Here is a 23,412-nt window from a genome sequence, read left to right on the forward strand (position 1 = left end):
AGAAAATCATCTTAATGAGTATTTTAAATATATTTTAAATATATACGGTATACATCCATGATTTAAAAATAAAATAAACCGTTTGGTCTGAGTACATGCCCAGGGTTTAACATTAACATTTCAGATACGGAATAGGCATTTACAGAAATTTGTATCTTGTTATATTGAGTAGGAATAAAGCCATATCCTTCAGTTGCACAATGGATGATTGCATCTCACGAAAGTTAAATTGTGTTTGAACTAAAAAAATGTTGATTTGTCATGTGATATAATTTATAGTTAGTTATAGGCTTTGTAAATAATTCACTCAGTAAAGTATACTGGGTTTCTGTCTCTGTTGAGTTCAATGTCACTAGGCCACTAGCTAGTTTTGGTTGTACTTCACCATTCAGTGTTGGTTCTGGGAGTGCTTGATATGTATTTATAATAACTATTTTAGGTTTGTTTGAGAGGAAATAACTTCATGCTAAACTAAGCAATGTTTTGTTTTCATTATTTATTTAAATCCCTTCAGTGTAGCTACTTTTCCAACACACAATTCTACACAAAACAAGCTACAATCTGTAACAACATGAGACGGTTAGCTATGCTTAACAGCCAGAGCAGTAGGTGGTGCTAAATATGGTGGCCAGCTGTGTTTTAAAATCCAAGATTAGAGCAAGAGGAAAAGGAGGGAGGGACCAACCAGTATGTAGCTAGCTAGCTACAGATTGAGATTAACCTGCGGCCTGCCTCTCTATCTAGTGAGGAAACAAACCACGGAACGGTTGGCGATGAAGGTGTTGCGTTTTTCGCTCCTCGTTTTGGGAGTATTCTCGCTGTGCTGCGCCACGTCTGGTGACAGCAGCGGCGTGAAGAAGATGAAAATGCAGTTTGCTACGGGACCCCTTCTAAAATTTCAAATTTGGTAAGTAAATAAGCAAAACCCTGGCGAGTCATTGTAAGCTAGCTAATGTTAAACTCCCCGGATAACGGAGTAGGCCGAAAATCGAAGCTAACTATCTAGCAGGAGGGTAACGTTAACGTTATAGGAGCTGAAGCGTTAATGTTAACCTCATTATTTAGTAACGAAATTACTCAACCATATTCAAACACTTGGAGAATAAATGTTGTGTAAATTCCGGATTTTTGACTCTTCTCGTGAACCCCGTTTACAACGCTTAAATTAGCTTCCGATTCGCATCCTCCAATTCCGCAGTTAAGGGGAAATTATACGCTGAAAGCTTCCGATTCGGCATTGCTTAGCGAACATAGACTGTAGCTAGTCTATTATAGTCCCTTTCCGACCGGAGGGATTTTTGCATTTCCTAGAACATAAAGTTCCTAAAACCCTTTTTTTCTCGTGTTCCGACGGGACCAATTTGGGGATTATGAAATTCCTCTGATCGCAGTTCCTGTAACTCTTTCAGGTCCTACTTTAAGGGCAGGGTCTTTCCCTTTTTAATATATTAATAATTAACTTGACTGTTTAGCATGCCTTCTATTGTTGTAAACAGGTCTTAAGTTTATCTTTGCACTCTAAAGTTGGCTGTGTTGTGTTTTACTTTTGATATAAATAAAATATGTAACAGATATAAATAAAATATGTAATATAAAAGTGGGTTGCTACAGTTATTTGTACATGCACACATGAAGGTAGGCCTACTTGCTTGATAAGAAAAAGAGCAGCAGCTGGTTAAATGTTTGTAGTATCATAACAAAATATTGTGGTGGTTAGATGGCTGTGTTGTAATAACAAAAATGTATTTTGTGTTCATACAGCCATCTAATCACACCTGTTGACATTATTGTGAATTTTGTCACATCACAAAAGGTCTACACTGGCGTTCAGACAACTTTTGTCTTACCCCTCCTACCAGTTTCTATGGCCACTTGGCCAGCAAATGCAAATGGAAAAACCACTTTTGGGGGAGAGTAGTTAGTAGAACTGTTTAGAAGTGGACTGTTCCTATAACTACGTTCCTGTAATTACTTGGTCGGAATGAGGCTATTGTTAGCGACTGATCCTACGTTTTTTGCAACTCTGTTACGAAAGCGTGCTAGTAACGTTAAAGCATTAAAGCTGTCCACTTTGAACTTTTTTTTTTTTTTTTTTTACCTAGACCTGTTGTAATGTGGTCTACATGTTAAAAATACAGTGAAATCTCCTGTTATTGCATTTTCACAAATAGAATTATGTTTTTACAAATCTGCAACTGTGTTTTATAAGAATATTTAGCCTCTCTGGGATAATGTAACGTTAGTCCTGATTTGACAAGTCTAGGTATAGTTCTTTTTGACTTAAATGTTGTGGAAGTTACTTTTTGACACTTTTCATGAACAGTTCGTCATAAACATAGCCTGTCTCAAACATAGCCTGTCTCAAACAAACCGGCATGCCACAAACAGGCATGTGGCATTGGCAACGTGCTACTATGGCATGTCACACTAGCACTAAACGTTTTTTGCCAAGAAGAAAAACGATCTACAGATGACCGTGGGATTCACATGTGCCAGATCTCAAGGCTATATTCACAACATCCCCTAGAGATTGTTGTAATGTTGTGGCTGTCTTTGGTCCATGTTTGATGTTGCATCTCTACATGTGTCTTTCTAACCGTGTGTTTGTCTTTGCACAGTATTTCCTGAGGGTACAAGCGGGTGTTTGAGGAGTACACGCAGGCCTTGTACCAGCGGTACCCAGACATCCGTATTGAAGGGGAGAATTATCTTCCTGTGCCCCTCTATAGGTAAGAGAGATTGTCTGCCTAGTTACGAGTGGTTTATATGCAGCTTTATTAAAGCAGCCTGAAAGCTGCCTGGAATTAGCTGGGATTTGACTGAAGAAATGGAATTCTCATGCATATCTGGCCATGGATTTGTATTTGGTAGTTTTATAGACGTAAGCCCAGTTCAGACCAAAGATTCACGACCAGACGAGTTGAAACTTGGTTTGCAATGTTCTGAAACCTGCCAGTTCACACCAATGCAAATTATCGTCGCAAATCTTTGGTTGGTCAAGTATATATTATAACAACCCATTTGCTTGACGTGGCGTTTCACTTTCCCCGGGCCATCGGGCAACCCTGATTGTTGAACCCTGCATAAACTGTAACAAGTTAATTGTGAATATGAATTGTATAGTATGTTTTTTTCTTTTTTTTTTTCATATATGTGAAATAAGTATGTGACCTGTTTTGACCCAGTGCTTCAAAAGACTCGAAATCAAAATCAATTGAGAACCTGAATAGATGAGCACAATCGGAATCAGAATTATTAAAATCCAAACAATACCCAACCCTAGAACTACTGGCTAGAAATTAAAATTGTAGGTCATGAGTACATCATGTTATTAGTGTGGATTAATAATTGGTTACTAATCCACTATGGTTAAACAATAACGAAAAGATGATTGGCAAACTACATAATTAATTTAATAATACATTTTTAATTCATACTTTTTCTTGATCCCCAGTGGGGAAATTACAATTACAAAACAGTTCTTTTTTTAAAGTTTGGATTACTTACTATTTAAAGGAATACTTTTTACCAGCTCGGTGTCCTCTTGTGGGCAGTGTTTGTAGATGAACGGTGTATGGCTCTCCATGGCGCAAGTGCATGGAGGAGTGGAGCAGCGGAGTCTGCCGAGGCGCATTTCCCGTCTTCTGGCGAATCTCGGCAGATTCAATTCAATTTTATTTATAGTATCAAATCATAACGAGTTATCTCGAGACACTTTACAGATAGAGTAGGTCTACACCACACTCTATAATTTACAAAGCCCCAACAATTCCAATAATTCCCCCAAGAGCAAGCATTAGCAGTGGCTGTTGCGACAGAGGCAAGGAGAAACTCCCTTTTTTTAGGAAGAAACCTCGGCAGACCCAGACTCTTGGTAGGCGGTGTCTGACAGTGCCGGGTTGGGGTTATGATGAACAGTGGCGTAATAGTCACAGTAAAGATAATGGAACAGTGACTACAATGGTAGTCGTAATAGTTCATGTCATAGCCGGGCACAGAAGGGCGTTATAGGATGTAACGTGGCACAGCAGAGCATGGGTGACGCAGTGGACACGGCAGGACGTAGCCGGACATTGCAGGGAATCGCAGAGCATAGCTCTGCGAAGAAGAAACATAAGGACTCCGGGGAGATAACTCCCCAGAGCTAGGTTAGTAACAAGTTTTGCTGGGACAGGATGCACATAAAAGGGGAAAAAAAGAAAAGCGAGAGCAGCTCATTGTGTCATAAGAAGGAAGGAACGTCCCCGGCAGTATAAAATATTAATAGAATGGCTAAGAGAGGCAGATCTGCTCTGCGGGGAGCTCCGTGCGCTAGCATCACAGAAGGAAGCCAAACACTATCCATCTTAACACGCTGCCATGACACAGACATAGATATAAACATTTCTTTAACTGTGGGATAGTGTTTTGTTTTGTTTTGTTTTCACTTAGGAACAAAGGTCTAGGTAAAAGAGTATTATAAGGAACATACTGTAGGCGTATATAGTCTAGCTTCTGAGTCTCTTATGTGCGACTGTGTTGTGCACTTGTCCCAGGTGTTGTAGTTAAAGGTGTGGTGTCACTAAGACCCTCAGGTCCTCATCAGTTGCACTTCTAATAAACACACCTGGGTTTCAAATGCTCCAGTGTTTTTCTTCAGTTTTTGCCATGTCTATCTCTGGTTCCGTCACTGGGAGAATAACCCTGTGTCCACTGACAGGATGTAGTTTAACCGCTTCCACGTTAAAGTTGAAAGGTAGTAAATGGGATTCAGGCTCTGTTACAGGTTAAGTGTTGTCTCGCGTTGCCAGATCTATCTATCCACACCGCTGTAGAGGAAGGTCAGGCTACTCCACACATACGTTCTGAGATAAGACTTGTTTTGATGGAACATTTGCACCCCATAAAAGAAAACGCCACAGACAATATTAAACGAGGTTTAAGCCAGCGCTACACAGTTGACTCCATTTCCTTGGAGCTTAATTTGTATAAATCACGGTCACTCCGTTCTCCCTCCTCAGTGTACAACTAACGTTACAATTGTCTCAGAAGTGCAACCATATTTTTAATCATTTTAAACTATGTAAAGAGGATTTATTAGATATACTTATTTGTCCAAAAAAATTAGGACAATGTTAGATATACCTGATTATTTTTTTATTGTTTTTGAACAACAAATAGATGTGCTTACTTTGATACCTGAAGTGTATGTTTATTGAACATGACTAACTTTCTCTAAGACAAACTACTGACTTGCATCTCTCCGGACAACTGTAATATATCTCTAACAATCTCTTTATGTTGTCTAGGAGTTGTATTAAAAGCCAGTTTTTTTTTTTTTTTTTTTTTTTTTCTCAGACACGTTGCTTCCTTCCTGTCTGTGTTCAAACTGTTGGTGATTGGACTGATTATTATCGGCAGGGACCCATTCGCCCTTTTTGGTATGCAAGCCCCAGGCATCTGGGAGTGGGGCCAGGGAAATAAGGTAAGGTTTACTGGAATTATAGGATTCATTAAAGGTCTGATACTGTTGGTGAATTTGCACTGATGCAGCTGAGCATTTGTTTTGCAGGTCATGACCAAAGATATTGCACAGAAGCATACAATTCTTATAAGTGGAGGAAAGTGGGCTTTAGTTTGGCTGTTTTTCTAATTCAGTTGTACATACACACTGACAAGCACAACTCAAACCCCTGGGGTTTAATTAGCTCACTCTGAGTATTCAGGTTGTGTTTTTAGGTATTGTTTTGCTTGGATCTGTCATCCCCAGAGTTGGACAACCCAAAGGCTTAGAGGGAGAATGGCTAATACCTCCTAACATCAGATGTTTTCCAGTCAAACAAAAAGAACAGAAAGCTGAGGCTGATAAAATGTAATGGGTAGCCAAACGGATGACTATCAGAAAAAACTTAGAGTTGCATACAGAATAGAGACTTAATAAGCATTTTGCTAATCCTGACAAATGAATATATAGTATAGTAATTCAAGTGACCTTGAATTGAACTACCAGATTTGTGTTTTACCAAAAATGCATTATTAAATATGCCTGAACCTCGCCTATCGCTCCAAAGTGTCCTAAAGCAGCTTCATGTTAACCTTTTCAATAGAGCACCACATTCATCCTGCGGGTCTTAATACTTGAACAGTATCTTTTCAGTGCACCACTCTCATGATTCATTGAGTGAGCACAATCCAAGAAACACAAACATAACTTCCAGTTAAAATAAATTTATGTTTAATATTTTTGGTGCAGAACTTTTTTTAACTCAAATTTCTTTCAGATATATGCCTGCATGATGGTGTTCTTCTTCAGCAATATGATTGAAAACCAGTGTATGTCTACAGGAGCTTTTGAAATCACATTAAATGGTGAGTCTGTGATTCACAGCATGGGATTATTGACTGAACCCAGTGCTTTTGGTTTCAGATTGATTGAGTCTTTAACAATACAATATGAATAAAGTTGTGTGGCGACGGAACAAAATGCAGTGAATTACAGTGGAGTAATTATCTCTCTATATAGATGTTCCAGTGTGGTCAAAACTAGAGTCGGGTCACCTTCCCTCCATGCAACAGCTTGTGCAAATTCTGGACAATGAGATGAAGATGAATGTTCACATGAACACAGGATCACACCACCACTCCTAACCCTACTCGTCACATCCTGGCTCGAGCTAAAAGCCCCTCCATGTAAGTACAGTAGTGTTCATAGCACTTTTTTGTTTATAATTAGTCTTTTGCTTATAATCATGTTTTTCCTTGAGACATAATGGCCTGTGGAAATGTTTTTTTTTTTTTTTTTTTTTTTTTTAATCTGCTTTCCCTCTCGTCCTGTCTAGGTTTGAGGTGGGTTTCTCATTGGGCTGTGAAGTGATGTTTATGAAGGTCTGCGCTGAAGGCAGGAAGACTGCTAGCACAGACTGGATGCCCCCATCAATCTTCACCATGCCCCTTGGAGACGTCCCGCCCCTGACACCAGAGTGGGATCCATGGCAACAGTGCCGGCCATTAGTTTGTCTTTTTATTTTACAGTACTGCAGATTTCATCCAGGTTAAGGAGAGATTTAACATTTATTCCTACAACTTGCTGCATATGATTTATCTATGTGAATTTAAAAAAAAAAAAAAGTGTCATTTGTACTACTGAGCCACATGTAGAATTTTAAGTTTACTGTTCAAAACATAGCTTAGTTGTGTGAAAATGCAACACTTACAATCACTGTTGTGAAAATAACATTGGGAAATTTTGTCTTGATATGATTTCTGAATAATTTTTATATTTCCATAACCTTAAGGAAGCTAATAAGATTAATAAAACGTATTGTAACTATTCAACTGCGAGGCTGTGGTGTGGTGTCTAGGTTTACGGATTGTGTGGTGGAATCGGCTGTTATAAATGATATCCTAAGTGAGTTTTAGTCAGTTAAATTACCGGAGAGGAAAAGTAGGAAACCTGACTATCGTGGAGATATTATGGTTTCTTCCGTAAAGCAGTTGGCCTGCTTGGTTCATGAGTGCACATCTCTTAGCCATCTGCTCAACCTTAGGAAAACTTGACGGTTTACACTGATTTGATTAGGAGACACAAATCAGATTAAGTGCTAATACAATGTAGGACAAAGTTTTTGACGTCACAGCGTCATACACACTTTGAATTTTGGATATTCCAGACAGAAAAGCCAAATCACTTTTTTTGAGTTCTAGTAGTAAGTGAAGAAAATTTAGGGGACAAAATTACACCTTTTATTTGATACAACTTTTATTTGTTGGCAATATAATCCAGTATGCACAAAAAAACATTACCTTTTGAGCTCATTCCCTATGGGTTTTTAAGATTTTATTTTTTTTCATTTTTATTTTTTGTGGTCTCAAAATGGCATCGAGGAGTGAAAACAGTGCAGTATTGTGATGTAAATGCCATCATACCTCCTGAAAAGAGCCATTGCTTTAATGTTAATGTTTGTTCTTTTATGTTGGCCCTCTCATTGCCTTTTAGTTACTGTGGTATCCAAATAAAAAAGAAAAAGGTAAATTAAAAAAAAAAAAAACATTTGAACCGCTATTTTGAATGTGACTTTGTCTTTATGCCATAGCATAGTTGCTGTTATCACATCACTGTGTACTTTGTTACTGGTACATCAAAGACTGAAGACACCTGTGGATGAAGGCTCTTTCTTCATCCATAGGTTAAACATTTAAGCTAAGTTAAGTGTCCTTAGACTGAAAAGCTTGGAGGTGGCAGCCGGGGATGTGAGGGTGTCATCAGGCACTGGTTGAGGTGCCGAAGGGCCGTGTTGATCCTAATCCTGGTTGCCAACACAAACAGCTCCTCCTTTAATACTGATGGCCCTGAACTAGACCCATCTGTTCTACATTCACCCTGGAGGAAAAGAAAAAAGGTTTTTTCACAAGTGACTGAAACAGTGCTGGAAGTGCTGTCAACTGCTAGATGAACACATCAGACAGAAAACAAAGTTGGTTAGAAATAGAAAACAATGCTTCACCTGAGCACAGCAGGTACCCACACTGAGTTTTGCCTGTCGGCCTTTTGCCAGAAAAGAGACAAACACTTGTTCCTTCTCGAGGACTCGGACCCCGACAGTTTTGTTAAGGGACAGGAAGACGGGATGCAGGGGAGTGGGAGTCATGCTCAGTCTGCTCCAGCTCCACCGACGAACCCTGGCACCCACCTCATCTAAACACTGACCGCCTGAACTGTTTAAGGTCAGCCTGCAACATAAACGCACATGCATACATCACAAATTATAGGTTATTCTTATTAAACCATACATTAAATAAACCCTTTAGTATAGAAACAGGATATTAGTTTGCTTAATTTATATTCACCTAAATATGAAATAATTTATTACCAATTTAATATTAATGATATACATTTTAAATAAAGAAATGATATATATTTATATAAAAACACTTCTGGTACCATATGTTTCCATTGCTGTGATAACACGTCGCCCTGCCATCAGACTGGAACATTGCTCTAATTGGTTGATAGGAGGCAATGCAATCATCATACACAATGCAGACCCTACCCTTTTCTTCGGTGACCACGACAACGATAGCCAAGAGGCCTGAGGGATAGCTGTTACCATGACGATAAGGATAGGAACATCCACTGTATTGCACAGTCAAACACACTCTTTGTCTCAATGTCAAAACCAACTGAAAACCGAAACCACTTGAAAGAAAGCTACAAACATTAAATTGTGAGTGGATACAAGACCTGAGCAGAGCCATCAGGGAACACTGTAAGAAATGTCATGCCATTGGAGTAATACTTCTTGAGAAATTCTGCCCCATCCTGTGAACATATAAGATTAAACAAGGTCAAAAGATGTTCATGTTGACCACAAATTCATAACAGAAAGCTTCCATTACAAAATGATGATGTGGGGAAAAGGTGGGTGCATTTAGTAGGTGCAGAGAGTCTAGCAAAAGAAGCTACTGCATTATTAAGATCCAAGTTTTTTTTGGAGCCTGAGCTATAGGGACCAAAAATCAGGTGGATATTTCAATCTCTGCTGCTCTGATTTTGACCAATCATTTAATTTACGGAACACAAATTACTGCAGTAACCCTTTAATAGCCATACATGGTTATAATCATAACTATTTTACCTATTTACAATAACAAAAAGCTTACATTTGTTAAGAACAGCTATTGTGTGGTCAGGGTTTTATGCATTGATCAGACAGTGTCGCCACATGGGGGCAGTGTTTATATTCACGTGCAAAGATAACTAATATACATATTTGTAGACTTCTATGACTTCTGCTCAAAGAAATTATGATTATTTGTTAACACTTCAATTAAGGCAAGGTATAATGGCTTTAATAAAGGAAAACTAATTTGCTGGTATACCTGATAATGACATATGCCAAACTGAAGTGGCTTGTGGTCACAAAAAGGGACTAACACCTGCTCCTCTTGCTCTTTTATTTTCAAGTGCTTCTCAGTTGCGCTACAAGGATACACTGTCCAGCATCCTTGTCCTGGAGCACAAGAGAGCCGGAAGCTGAGGACCTTTGATGCTGGGACAACTAAACAATAGCACAGAACAAACTATCAGTCTCACAGAGCTATTTAAAGTCATAATCTAAATCTCACATAGATACATTTTGCACATGCTATGCCAGTGCATTTCTGTTTATCATGACCAGATTTAAAGCTGTCAACTTGTATGTTGCCTACTGAGCCGTTACTCACAAGTTTCTGGTAGTTGCATTGAGAAATCCTCGTAGATCCTCAATTCTGATTGTTCTCTAAAAAAAAAAAAAAACATACAGATCGCATTGCTCTTGACTTTAATGCTGTAAAGTTTTATGTATTAACATTATCATTTCACTATATTTGTGTTGGATTAGAAAAAACAAAGACATTAAGATGCAAATTTGTACCCAAGTCCACTCGGTAAATCCAGGATAAACTTGTTGTAATCCTCCATCTCTTTGCCTTGGAAAAGAAGCTCCTTCATCTCTGTGGCTGGCTGGTCTCCTGATGATGTTGTTGGAGTACTAGCCCTCAGGTTACAGCTCCTCTCAACCAAACACCTCCACTTCACCAGCATCTTATACAGCTGCTGCCGCTGGACACAGCAGAAGACTGGCACGGTCTAAGATGGACACAAAAGAGGATGCAAGGAGGTCAGCAATGCATCAGGTACATTTGGGAAATTAGTTTATTGACTTTCTTTCTCACCTCTGGCCCCTGTGCCCATGGAAGATCCAGTGAAGGTTGGGCCTTTAGTCCACAGTATTCACATTTCACTGGGTATTCTGTCAGAGGCTGGGACTGGACAACATAGTGTTAAATTGGTCTTATCAGTAACATAAAGACATGTTTCTGTATGGGAATTTCCAATAGAAATGTGATCTTTGTACCTTTGGAAGAATGGTTATTAAGTTTATCCTGTGGTTGTCAGACTCCCGATTGTACCTCAGAACTCCTGCTGCTCTGATACAATAGGTGGGTGGGTCACTGACAGACTGTGGACAGCCCTCTGGTATCCTCTTACCAAACCCAGAGAAAAACACAAATCAAATGAAGTAAAACTATAATAAATTACGCATGTATTGATTAAAAAACAGGGCTGAAAAGGAAAAAAACGATTGTGTATTATCTACTACTTGATCTGTCTTACGTGGTCATCCAGGACAGATCGTGGCACATTGAGATCATGCTCTAATGTAGCAGCAGCAGCAGCAGCATCTAATGGTAAACATAAGTTACTGTTGCATCGTTGGATCAAGTCCTACTACTAAGAGTAAACCGTGCCGTGAATAAGGTAGGAACCTAAAGATTTAAGCTTTATTTTCTAATCATTCATTCATTTATTTATTTTAATTGTGATGGAGCAGACTCACAGGAAGAGCTGGACCTCATCTTTTTGTCTGTCCTTCTGACTGGAGTCAAGTTACTGTGTTATTTCCTCCTGAAGGTGAATATACAGTATAGGCTACAGTAAAATAGATTAGGAAGCAATCACATGAAAAATATCTCAGATAGATTCTAAACCACATTATATCTCTATTACACACACTTATACATTTAATCAGCTTCATATTTTCCAAAATATGTAATCAATTATCATGTATAAGGAGACAGGCAAAGGTCAGATTGACATAACAAAACAAATATGTGGTAAAGCAATACACCTATTAAATGTATTTACTATAGTGGATTTAGATCTTAATTTGAGTGGGATATATTACAATAAAAATAGCCCACCTACAAAAACACAAAGTACACACATTGTACAGTAATGTACTCACCTCAATGAGTCCCACTTGCTGTGTTGTCAGTAACCTTGGAGATGAAATAGCAATGTGTAAACATACTAGCATTTTGGCTACTGGCTGACTGGTTTAAATATCCATGAATATTATGAAACACAATTACAATATACTATATAATACTGTCACAGTGCTGACTGTAGTGTCCATCAATGTGGTCTGCAGAAAAGAAGTACACTTTATGTCAAGGCTGTAGTTTACAAAAAAAGATACAATTTCAAATCTTGTTAGACCGAATCTGGATTTATTTTTGAATCTATCTAAATGAGATCTTTTAATATGTAAATGTAGTCATCCAGTGCTATTTATTTGAGTTTGAATGTTTGACTGGTATTTCAAAATTTAAATGAATAAAAACAGGTTCTGATGCTAAAATCAGACCAGTAATGTTTCAGTCAATATGGAGACAAAAAAAATGGACAAAACAACCTCACCTCAAGGTCCATTTAGTAGCTGTTCTAGAGCTTCCTCTGCAGATGAAGTTTGCCCAGTTGTCATGGAGCTGTACACGTTCAAATTCCCATTGCTTTCCTGACTATGCCTAGGCAACTGTTGGCTCAAAAGTTGAGCTTCAGAGTTCATTATTCGTTTACAAAACAATATAATCTCAAGGTCCATTTCGTGGTCGTATTACGTTATCTTCACTTTAGGTAAAGACTGATCTTTTAAGCTCTCCCAAGTAATCCTTATGTAAATGGTAAAGGAGAACAGAGCCATCTTGAAAGTTTATAAGGTTTATAGTTGTTGTTTTTTTTAAGGTTTTGTAAAGGACCCCTGCTCAAACCCCTCTTTTACACACTTTTTCATCCACATTTTCATGCAGTTAAACATGCTTTAACGTAATTCTCCCAAAGATGGCAGAGTGGTTGTGCCCCCCTCAGTTAGGCCTCTCCAGTAGGCTAGCCTACTTTTACTATGTATTTATAAGTGATATAAATCTGGTTCTGAACTGGGAAACAAACATTGATAATGAAATCTTAAAAGACCTGCAGCTCGCCCTTTAATTGTACCTTGCTGTCTCTGATAGCACCCTGGACATTACCCAGGTGAAACGAGTGTCAGCTGATTAGAGAACCACATCAGTGAGCCCACCCGTGGCCGCTTCTGATTAGTTGTTGCAGCAGCCGCTCGCAGAGAACGTTCCAGTTTCAAAAAGCTGCGGCAAAGCAGTCCGTTAGCTCGTCCCATTGACGGGAGTCATGTGCAACAGAATGAAGTGTGAAGGAACAGGGAAAAGCGCTACTGTTTACTTTGCCGCAGCTGTTATTCTGACGTGTTATTTGGCGCAAACTGTAGACTGTAATCCACTGAAGAAAACAGAGTGGCGAAAAGAAGCCGATGCAGCCAGAAGGATGGGTTTCATAGAGGGGCAAATTGTGTTCGGGAGAGTTTTTGAGAAAGGGTCAGGTCTTGGGTCACAAGTCCCACACCGGACCAATAAGTCGTCCTCAAACGCATCTGTACAGAAGGACGCTGCATATCAAGCCGACTCTGCAGGTAAAAAATCTTAACTTTAACTGCATTGAAGCTTTCGATTGACTGAATTTGACTAAGTTTAAGTACTCAGTTTACCACAAATCGCAACGTAAAATAATCACAGCGTCCCCTTTCCGCCTGGGTGAAAGGACAAACCCCACATGCTAATTCTAGAGAAGCCGCATGGAAGCGCATGTCGCCCTCCTTGCAGTGTGGTTGGGACCAGTTAAAGTTCAGAGCAGTGGGACCAGGAGCTTCACAGTTTGCTGTGGAACAAGGTAATTCTAATCCTTATCTATAATATCTCAAATTTACTTAAAACTGTACAATGTAGGTATTCCCACCAATTATTGCATATTCTCATTGAGATTTTCTTTCCCCACGGTAAATGCACCTCCAATAGCTCTGTCTCAAGTCCCTTCCACCTGTGGCTACAGCATACAGAGGAACTCTCTTGCTCTTGTCATGTTGGTTCCCTATGATGGCTGCAACGTGGTTCAAGAGGTAACTCTGTCTAATGCTGAATGTTGCTCTACTCCAGAATGGAGTTTGACAACCAGTGGCTAATTCTGGCAATGTAAAACTAATGATTATGGTGTAAAAAGGGCTGCAATGATTTGTTGAAATTTGCAACTAACTTGATAATCCCTCAAGCAAAAATGCCATTACATTGTTTTAATTGATGACTCTAGCCAACCTATAGACTTGAGTGTAACTGATTCTGATGTTTTCTACTCTAAGGTTGGAAGTTATGTGCTCCCTATGCATTGGCAGGGAAGTCCAGTCTCACTCTGGTGTCCCAAACCTCCAGCACCAACCACTGTACAATCAGCAGCCACAGCTCCTCTTCCTTTCTACCCACCGCAAGCTCTACCATATTTCTTTCCTCCATATCCTATAAATCCCCAATATCCAACTCGTGAGCCAGAGACGACCACACCAATGGCTCTTCCTGAACAACCCCAAGATGCTTTCAATCCCAGATCTTTCAATCGCCAATATAAAATTCCTGAGCCAGGGCAGACGATGACCCCACCACCAACGGTCCCTGAACGACGCGGTGTCCACTTTCCCCAATATTTTTTTGATCCCCAGTATCCTTTCTATCCCCAATATCCAACTCTTAAACTAGAGATGACGACACCACCACCAAAGGCTCGACCCAATGTCCACGTTCCTCGATATCCTTTCCATTTCCAATATCCAACTCGTAAACTAGAGATGCCAACAAAGGCTTGCCCTGAACGACCCCGTATCCACTTTCCTCGACGACATTTCATTCCCGAATATCCAACTCGTGAACTAGAGATGATTACAACACCACCAAAGGCTCGCCGTAAACGACCCAGTGTCCACTTTCCTCGATCCTTTGCATCCCCAATATCATTTCAATCCCTGATATCCAACTCCTGAGCCAGAAATGAGACAAACTACATCAAAGAAAATGGCTCAACATCAGCAAGTTCACCTTAAATTTCCTTATTTTGTCATTTCTATCCCCCTTATTCAGGCTACGCTGCTAATAATAAATGGTTTGAATAAGTGACTGGTCCAGTTTTTTTTTTTTTTTTTTTTTTTTTTTATTGTACTTTACTTTATTAACCCTCAACTACCCCAAAATTGTCATGTGGCACTGCGTGTCTACATGAGGAACGGATATTAAAAGGCTTTACTCTTGACCAACTGAGCTTTTCTTTTTTTTATACAGAAAATTGTACAGACATACAATGTACCATTTCACTTTCACACCTTTCAATATGAAATTGCTCATTGTTGGCTTCTAGTTTTGTCGAATGGGCCTCTTAGTTAATGCCAATAACATTTGGTTAGGGTAATAGTGTTGTGCCTGTGTGCAAGCTTTACGGAAGGATGTTGTTTATTCAGTTAGATTTCTCGAATAACTCAGTTTAGCAGATGTGAAAAGGACTGGTTGTTATAAACTTTACATTAAAACTGGGCCACTTCTTTGAAATGGAGAAGCCAGCAAATGAGGGGCACCACTGCATTTTCAACCTACTGTACCTGCTGTATTCTTTGTGTGTATTTGTCCTTTTTGCTTTAGCTTAGGCCACTGGATCCAGAAGAGTAACTGACCAGATATCCAAAGAGCATTAAGCGTATGGAATTGTTTAATACATGTAGAAGTAACTATATTACATTCTTGATACTGCTGGATATGTCATCCTCTGAATCCTTAAAGGAATGTCTACAGTAAAATCAATACATTTAATATCACACAGAAAAGTCAAGCATAAGAGTCCAAAAAACAGTGCAGTATTGTGATGAAATTGCCATCATACCTCCTGAAAAGGGCCATTAAGTTATGTAGAAAAAATCTAAGCTTTTATGCTAATATTTGATATTATTTTGTCCCTCTGACTTTTACCTACTGTGGTATCTGAATAAAATAATTATTGAAAGGACATTTAATTTTTTTTTTAACCGCTATGTTGAGAGTGACTGTCTTTATGCCATAGCATAGTTGCTGTTATCACATCACTGTGTACTTTGTTACTGGTTCATCAAAGACCGAAGACCCCTATGGGTGACGGCTCTTTCTTCATCCAAAAGATAAACCTTTAAATCTCATTAGACTGAAAAGCTTGGAGGTGGCAGCCGGGGATGTGAGGGTGTCATCAGGCACTGGTTGAGGTGCAGAAGGGCCGTGTTGATCCTAATCCTGGTTGCCAACACAAACAGCTCCTCCTTTAATACTGATGGCCCTGAACTAGACCCATCTGTTCTACATTCACCCTGGAGGAAAAGAAAAAAGGTTTTTTCACAAGTGACTGAAACAGTGCTGGAAGTGCTGTCAACTTTTTAGATGAACATGGACAGAAAACAATGCTTCACCTGAGCACAGCAGGTACCCACACTGAGTTTTGCCTGTTGGCCTTTTGCCAGAAAAGAGACAAACACTTGTTCCTTCTCGAGGACTCGGACCCCGACAGTTTTGTTAAGGGACAGGAAGACGGGATGCAGGGGAGTGGGAGTCATGCTCAGTCTGCTCCAGCTCCACCGACGAACCCTGGCACCCACCTCATCTAAACACTGACCGCCTGAACGGTTAAAGGTCAGTGTACTAAAGATCCCTATTTTTATCTTATTCTGACACTTTCTTTTTACACTTACCTCACTTCCTGTACCTCACTTCCTTTTCTCCCCTGTCTTCATCACTGGCTTTTGTTTCCACCCTGATTACCTGATTGAGTTCACCTGGTCACTCCTTATTTAAGACTGCACTCACTCTCAGTCAGTCTTTTCTACACCTTCACATGGGGTGGCAGCTGGTAAGATGAATTTTACTTTGCACCTTAGTTCTTGATAACATGTTTGATTTTTTGCCGCTTTATTTAGTTACTTTATGATTATCATGTGAGGATATTAACTTTAAGTTGTAATTTCTATTTTGTTTCTTCCCAGATTCTCCAACCCATGTGCGTCTGTTCTGTTCTGTTATGTTATCCAGTATCATTTGCCTCACCCTTTGTTAAATAAATCTTCATTGAATGGACTGAACTTCTCTCTGGCTTATTCATGCATTCTGACCGATGCCCCATGACGATGGCAATCAACCTCTAAACCTGAACCCTCCTAAACAGTCAGCCTGCAACATAAACGCACATGCATACATCACACATTATAGGTTATTATTATTAAATCGTACATTAAATACACCCATTAGTATAGAAACAGGATATTCATTTGCTTAATTTATATTCACCTAAATATTAAATAATTTATTACCAATTTAATATATACATTTTAAATAAAGAAATTATATATTTATATAAAAACACTTTTCTGGTACCATTGCTGTGATAACACGTCGCCCTGCCATCAGACTGGAACATTGCTCTAATTGGTCGATAAGAGGCAATGCAATCATCGTATACTATGCAGACACTATGCACATACAGTCAAACATTTGTAAGTGGATACAAGACCTGAGCAGAGCCATCAGGGAACACTGTAAGAGATGTCATGCCATTGGAGTAATACTTGAGAAATTCTGACCCATCCTGTAAACATACGATTAAACAAGGTCAAAAGATGTTCATGTGGCAGTTTAACTCAGTTGGTACACAGAGGTTTATTCGTCGACGCAGAAGGATCAGGGTTCGAATCATGACCTGTGACAGTTTTCCTGTATGTCTCCCCTCTCCTCCTATCCAATAAAAGCAGAAATACCACCAAAAAATGGTCTAGGGAAAAGGTGGGCATTTAGCAGCCGCAGAAAGTCTAACAAAAGAAGCTACTGCATTATGGGAATTGTAAGATCAAGGTTTTTTGGAGCCTGAGCTATAGGGACCAAAAATCAGGAGGATATCTCGGCCTCTGCTGCTCTGATTTTGACCAATCTTTTTGAAAACCTGTCTGTCATTTAACTTACGAAACACAAATTACTGCAGTAACCCTTTAATAGCCATACATGGTTATAATCATAAATATTTTACCTATTTACAATAACAAAAAGCTTACATTTGTTAAAAACAGCTATTGTGTGGTCAGGGTTTTATGCATTGATCAGACACAGTGTCGCCACATGGGGGCAGTGTTTATATTCACGTGCAAAGATAAATAATATACATATTTGTAGACTTCTAGGACTTCTGTTCAAAGAAATTATGATTGTTTGTTAACACTTCAATTAAGGCAAGGTGTAATGGCTTTAATAAAGGAAAACTTATTTGCTGGTATACCTGATAATGACATATGCCAAACTGAAGTGGCTTGTGGTCACAAAAAGGGACTAACACCTGCTCCTCTTGCTCTTTTATTTTCAAGTGCTTCTCAGTTGCGCTACAAGGATACACTGTCCAGCATCCTTGTCCTGGAGCACAAGAGAGCCGGAAGCTGAGGACCTTTGATGCTGGGACAACTAAACAATAGCACAGAACAAACTATCAGTCTCACAGAGCTATTTAAAGTCATAATCTAAATCTCACATAGATACATTTTGCACATGCTATGCCAGTGCATTTCTGTTTATCATGACCAGATTTAAAGCTGTCAACTTGTATGTTGCCTACTGAGCCGTTACTCACAGGTTTCTGGTAGTTGGATTTAGAAATCCTCGTAGATCCTCAATTCTGATTGTTCTCTAAAAAAGCATACAGATCGCATTGCTCTTGACTTTAACGCTGTACAGTTTTATGTATTAACATTATCATTTCACTATATTTGTGTTTCCGTGTGTTGGATTAGAAAAAACGAAGACATTTTAAGAGGCAAATAGAGATGCCTCCGATACTGCCTAAAACACTGGTATCGGTATCGGGAAGTACTAGAGTTTATGCACTGATCCGATACCACGTAATAAAGCCCTAAAGAAAATCTATGTTAAAGTAGTTTAGTTATGTTCTTTTTCCGTTATAACTGACTTTCAAACTGTATAATAAAATAGAAAGTTCTGTGGCATTCATTGTTTGTGTTTGTTCATGTTTTACAAAGAGTTTAACCTGAGCCAGACAGACAACAAAGATAGAAATCATATCACATCCACACAGGGATAGTAGTATACAGTTGTTAAAACAAAATAAAATATATGACACACTGGTATTGGATCGGTACTCGGTATCGGCCGATATGCAAGTTCAGGTATCGGAATCGGTATCGGGAAGCAAAAAATGGTATTGGGCCATCTCCAGATGCAAATTTGTACCCAAGTCCACTCGGTAAATCCAGGATAAACTTGTTGTAATCCTCCATCTCTTTGCCTTGGAAAAGAAGCTCCTTCATCTCTGTGGCTGGCTGGTCTCCTGATGATGTTGTTGGAGTACTAGCCCTCAGGTTACAGCTCCTCTCAACCAAACACCTCCACTTCACCAGCATCTTATACAGCTGCTGCCGCTGGACACAGCAGAAGACTGGCACGGTCTAAGATGGACACAAAAGAGGATGCAAGGAGGTCAGCAATGCATCAGGTACATTTGGGAAATTAGTTTATTGACTTTCTTTCTCACCTCTGGCCCCTGTGCCCATGGAAGATCCAGTGAAGGTTGGGCCTTTAGTCCAAAGTATTCACATTTCACTGGGTATTCTGTCAGAGGCTGGGACTGAGTGTTAAATTGGACTAATCAGTAACATAAAGACATGTTTCTGTATGGGAATTTCCAATACAAATGTGATCTTTGTACCTCTGGAAGAATGGTTATTAAGTTTATCCTGTGGTTGTCAGACTCCCGATTGTACCTCAGAACTCCTGCTGCTCTGATACAATAGGTGGGTGGGTCACTGACAGACTGTGGACAGTCCTCTGGTATCCTCTTACCAAACCCAGAGAAAAACACAAATCAAATGAAGTAAAACTATAATAAATTATGCATGTATTGATTAAAAAAAACAGAGCTGAAAAGGAAAAAACGATTGTGTATTGTCTACTACTTGATCTGTCTTACGTGGTCATCCAGGACAGATCGTGGCACATTGAGATCATGCTCTAATGTAGCAGCAGCAGCAGCAGCATCTAATGGTAAACATAAGTTACTGTTGCATCGTTGGATCAAGTCCTACTACACTGGCGTGAAAAAGGTAGGAACCTAAAGATTTTCCTTTGCAGTAAGCTTTATTTTTTAATACTTCATTCATTTATTTTAATTGTGACGGAGCAGGCTCACAAGAGCTGGGCCTCATCTTTTTGTCTGACCTTCTGACTGGAGTAAAGTTACTGTGTTCTTTCCTCCTGAAGGTGAATATAGGCTACAGTATAGGTTACAGTAAAATAGATTAGGAAGCAATCACATGAAAAATATCTCAAAGATTCTAAACCACATTATATCTCAATAGTTATGTTATTGTAACTCTAGATTCTATGAGTATAGGCATAGCCCCCTAAGAGCTATGGCTATTGGGTTCATCCCTTCGCGCATGCGCAGTCGTAAAGATTTCTTTTGCGCCCTTTCCCTCAGCAAGGGCCTCTATCACGTCCACAGGTACTGTATATTACAGGTGCGGAATCGTAGCTATGCTCCCAACATCAGCATTTTTCTTCAGACAATGATAGTGAAGCAGGTGGCCCGAATCTTAGGGGGCTTTGCCTATACTCATAGAATCTGGAGTTACAATAACGTAACTATCCTTCTATTTTGTATAGCTGAGTCAATGCCACCTGTGACACAGGGTCCACAAGCAGAACATAGACTAATTCCTCTTATTTGCACTGACAAGTCAATGTATTAGATAATATTTTATTTTGATAAAAAAAACTTGACATGATTATGAATTGGCCTAATACTGATTGTAAGGCCCGTCATGATTGTGAGGGTGCATTAGTAATGATAAAATTGATATCATGATTAGTAACTGCAGAACACCCACATTCCTCTCAGCCACCCAGTGCAGGAGGGATGGAGACAGCAGAAAAAACACACGCATCCAACGGCACATCATTTGTCGTTGAGTGAGGATAGGACCGAGTGGGTCATGGAGGACTCTGACATATCTCACAGATAGAAACGGATCAATGGACATGGGGATGCCCAGAAAGCCACTGTGCAGATGTCGGCTACCACCATGGCCCAGAAAAGGTTGTAGAATGTGCCTGGATGCCCCGAGGGGGCTCCGCTCCTTCCGTGCTATAGGCCTGGGTGATAGCCTCACACAGCCAGTCAGACAGACGCTGCTTTGAAAGAACTGCGCCTTGGGAGCGCTCTCTGTAGTGTACAAACAGCTGCTGTGTTCGTCTGATGTCTGCTGTGCGTAAAACGTACTGAGATAATGCGCGCACCGGGCAAAGTCGGTGAGACACCTACTCCGCGTCGCTGTTATGAGGCGGAGGGAAAAACCCCTCAAGGGAAAAACCCCTCAAGGGAAAAACCCCTCGAGGGAAAACATCCTCGACCGAAAAGCGCTCTTTAAAACCTTCGTCATAAATGAAGGGTTTGGTTGCAAAGTGGCCACGCTCCCATCCCCTCTAATGTACAGGCAGGACGGTGACGTGAATTATACTAGTTGCATCCAAAGTGGCTCGCGCCATCGTGACGTCAAAATGACATAATATCCTACCGGCGAGCGTACAGCTCTTTTTTTATTCAGCGGCGAGCGACAAAGCGGAAACAGACGGCCTGAACGCGTTTGCCGACAACCGGATGCCAGGACTCTCAGAGTGACTGCAAGTCTCTCTGGTAAACTTACTGGGTTAAGATGAGTTCTTTTATGGTGAATGAAAGGCTTGATCCAACCAAGTAAGTCACTGAATCAAATCAATGTATTGATGGCAATGCTGCTGCCAGTTGTGCCATTGTTTATCTTTTACTTCTTCTAGTCCGTAGAAAGAGCAACGTCGGTAGCCTTTGCTCATTACCGCCACCTGTTCAGGATGCAACTAAAATAAAACACACGCAAATAAAACACAACACGCAACTAAAAGAAAACGCACGCAAATACTGGGCTGCGTCCAGTGTAAAGGAGCCTTAATGCGTGTAGTTACAGTGTACTGTAGGCTTGCTGCAAAGCAAATCACTCCGCCCAAGTAGCAGAAGTACCTGAGCTTCGCCTTCTGAGAATATAGTTCCCTGTTTGTTTACAGTTAGAAGATGGCTGTGTCTCATGTTATGTTGTTCTTTGTACACGCTGTGACTATACAAATCACAACATGTAAATAGGAACATGTTGGCGTTATTTTGTCACTTATTCGGAGCAGTAGGCTAATTGGAACCAGTTACCTGCAGGATCTGTGCTAGGCTAAACTACCAGTGGAACCGTCAGACAGCGTTACAGCACACACTGACACGTGAAGGGTATGTATCGACTTGTCTTACTCGGGGGGTTACGGTGAATAAGAAAGTCCCTATAAGTCGGCGTGTTCCTTTTAAAGGAAAAGATGTCTGCAGTAAATAACTCATTTAATATCCAACAGGAAAGTCAAGTGTAAGAGTCCAATCTCACACATTTGCCTCAAGAGGCTTTACAATCTGTACAGCATAAAAACACCCTCTATCCTCAGACCTGTGGATTTTCTTGAATTTGCAAGTTCGGTCTGTATAAATTACAATAAATAGAAAAGATAAACAATGTTCAGAGAAGGGCTACTAAACTCCAGGTATGAAAGAGATATGAGGAGAGGTTAATAACCTACTTCAGTATACAGGAGACATAGAGGTGACATGATTGAGGTCTATAAGCTTGTTTGCAGAATATATGATATCGCAGATGAGCCTGTCATCCACTTTTGAAATATGATTTAAGAGGAAACTCCATAAAAATATTCCCACTAAAGTTTTCTGAGAAGAAAAAAAAACATCTTCAAAATGTTTGTGCTGTAGAGGCATGAAACAAGCTTTCAGTTGACTTTTCAACATTGATTAAATAAATTCTGGTCAGCAAAGAATATTTTGTACAATTATAAATCTGAATTATAATTATTTGTGAAATTATTGCTATTTTTAACAAGTATATTGTGGAATTATTTTGTTGTATTGTTTGTTGTAGTTTTTACTACTTGGGATGACTATAAAATTAAACGGCAGCAAATAAGCACAGAAGCCACAATACTGTACTACACACATTCCTGTATGCTAATGTAGACATAAAATATAAATAAAGAATACTGTAAAAGATACAAATGAAGCCAACAAACTCCTTCAAACAATTCAGTAGCTTGAGACACATTTGAGAAGGTATATTCACATAGTCTCGCTTTGCCAGACCCTCCTTCAAAGCATGATGGAGGAGAGTCTTCTTATTTTGCTTCTAGTTATTTTATGTGAATCCCCCTTGTGCCTATATATAGTGTGCACACACACCCCATTCTGTCTGTTCCTATATATTTCAACATGGTACTCTCTCCTCTGGGCACCTCGTGACAATGGACACACACACAAATCTACACACCATTGAAACTAAGCCACACATTGACGACAGAAATGCTGGTCTTTGAAAGCAAGGACGCACGTCTGTATTATTTTCCTATTCATTTTCTTTTGCGTTAGTCAGCTGGAATTATGGAGCACTGAGCCAAGGATAAGAACTTTTATAGAGAGGAGCAAGAAATCCTAAAATCCATCCTTTGTTGGTCATCATCTGTCCATCGTGGGAGAATCTATTGTCCTTTTATGCAACACTGTGCTTATCTCTGTTTTGTTATGATTGAATTTAATTTTTATTTCAAGTATCTTGAGTACTCTGCACTTTACAGTGAAGGTAA

At 39.6% G+C, this 23,412-nt stretch overlaps 3 protein-coding genes across 8 annotated transcripts; 2 read left to right on the forward strand and 1 right to left on the reverse strand.

The window, feature by feature from the left end:
- The first annotated feature begins 608 nt into the window (after positions 1-608).
- On the forward strand, positions 609-7,314 carry selenot1a (selenoprotein T, 1a). Its single transcript, XM_028592801.1, has 6 exons — positions 609-907; positions 2,619-2,729; positions 5,338-5,464; positions 6,261-6,348; positions 6,503-6,669; positions 6,819-7,314. Exons 1-5 carry the CDS (start codon positions 774-776, stop codon positions 6,625-6,627), a joined length of 585 nt encoding a protein of 194 aa, XP_028448602.1. The 5' UTR covers positions 609-773; the 3' UTR covers positions 6,628-6,669; positions 6,819-7,314.
- A 442-nt stretch (positions 7,315-7,756) lies between these two features.
- LOC114565016 (glutamate-rich protein 6-like) lies at positions 7,757-13,288 on the reverse strand. Of its 6 annotated transcripts, XM_028592793.1 has the most exons (15): positions 12,800-13,288; positions 12,224-12,338; positions 11,896-11,948; positions 11,769-11,802; positions 11,361-11,428; positions 11,138-11,205; positions 10,878-11,006; positions 10,696-10,788; positions 10,395-10,609; positions 10,204-10,259; positions 9,859-10,037; positions 9,216-9,298; positions 8,921-9,079; positions 8,484-8,709; positions 7,757-8,359 (listed from the first exon to the last, which is right to left on the reverse strand). In XM_028592793.1, the coding sequence occupies exons 5-15, from the start codon at positions 11,377-11,379 to the stop codon at positions 8,195-8,197; spliced, it is 1,392 nt and encodes a 463-aa protein (XP_028448594.1). In that variant the 5' UTR covers positions 11,380-11,428; positions 11,769-11,802; positions 11,896-11,948; positions 12,224-12,338; positions 12,800-13,288; the 3' UTR covers positions 7,757-8,194. The 6 variants fall into 6 exon arrangements, with proteins under 6 accessions (XP_028448594.1, XP_028448600.1, XP_028448597.1 ...); XM_028592799.1 differs by having other exon boundaries at positions 8,505-8,709; positions 12,224-13,288; XM_028592796.1 differs by having other exon boundaries at positions 11,361-11,452; positions 12,224-13,288.
- LOC114565017 (spore coat protein SP85) lies at positions 12,838-14,944 on the forward strand. Its single transcript, XM_028592800.1, has 4 exons — positions 12,838-13,286; positions 13,415-13,543; positions 13,669-13,769; positions 14,007-14,944. The coding sequence occupies exons 1-4, from the start codon at positions 12,989-12,991 to the stop codon at positions 14,676-14,678; spliced, it is 1,200 nt and encodes a 399-aa protein (XP_028448601.1). The 5' UTR covers positions 12,838-12,988; the 3' UTR covers positions 14,679-14,944.
- Positions 14,945-23,412: the final 8,468 nt, after the last annotated feature.

Source organism: Perca flavescens, chromosome 12 (assembly GCF_004354835.1).
Source record: "Perca flavescens isolate YP-PL-M2 chromosome 12, PFLA_1.0, whole genome shotgun sequence".
Lineage (NCBI taxonomy): Eukaryota > Metazoa > Chordata > Actinopteri > Perciformes > Percidae > Perca > Perca flavescens.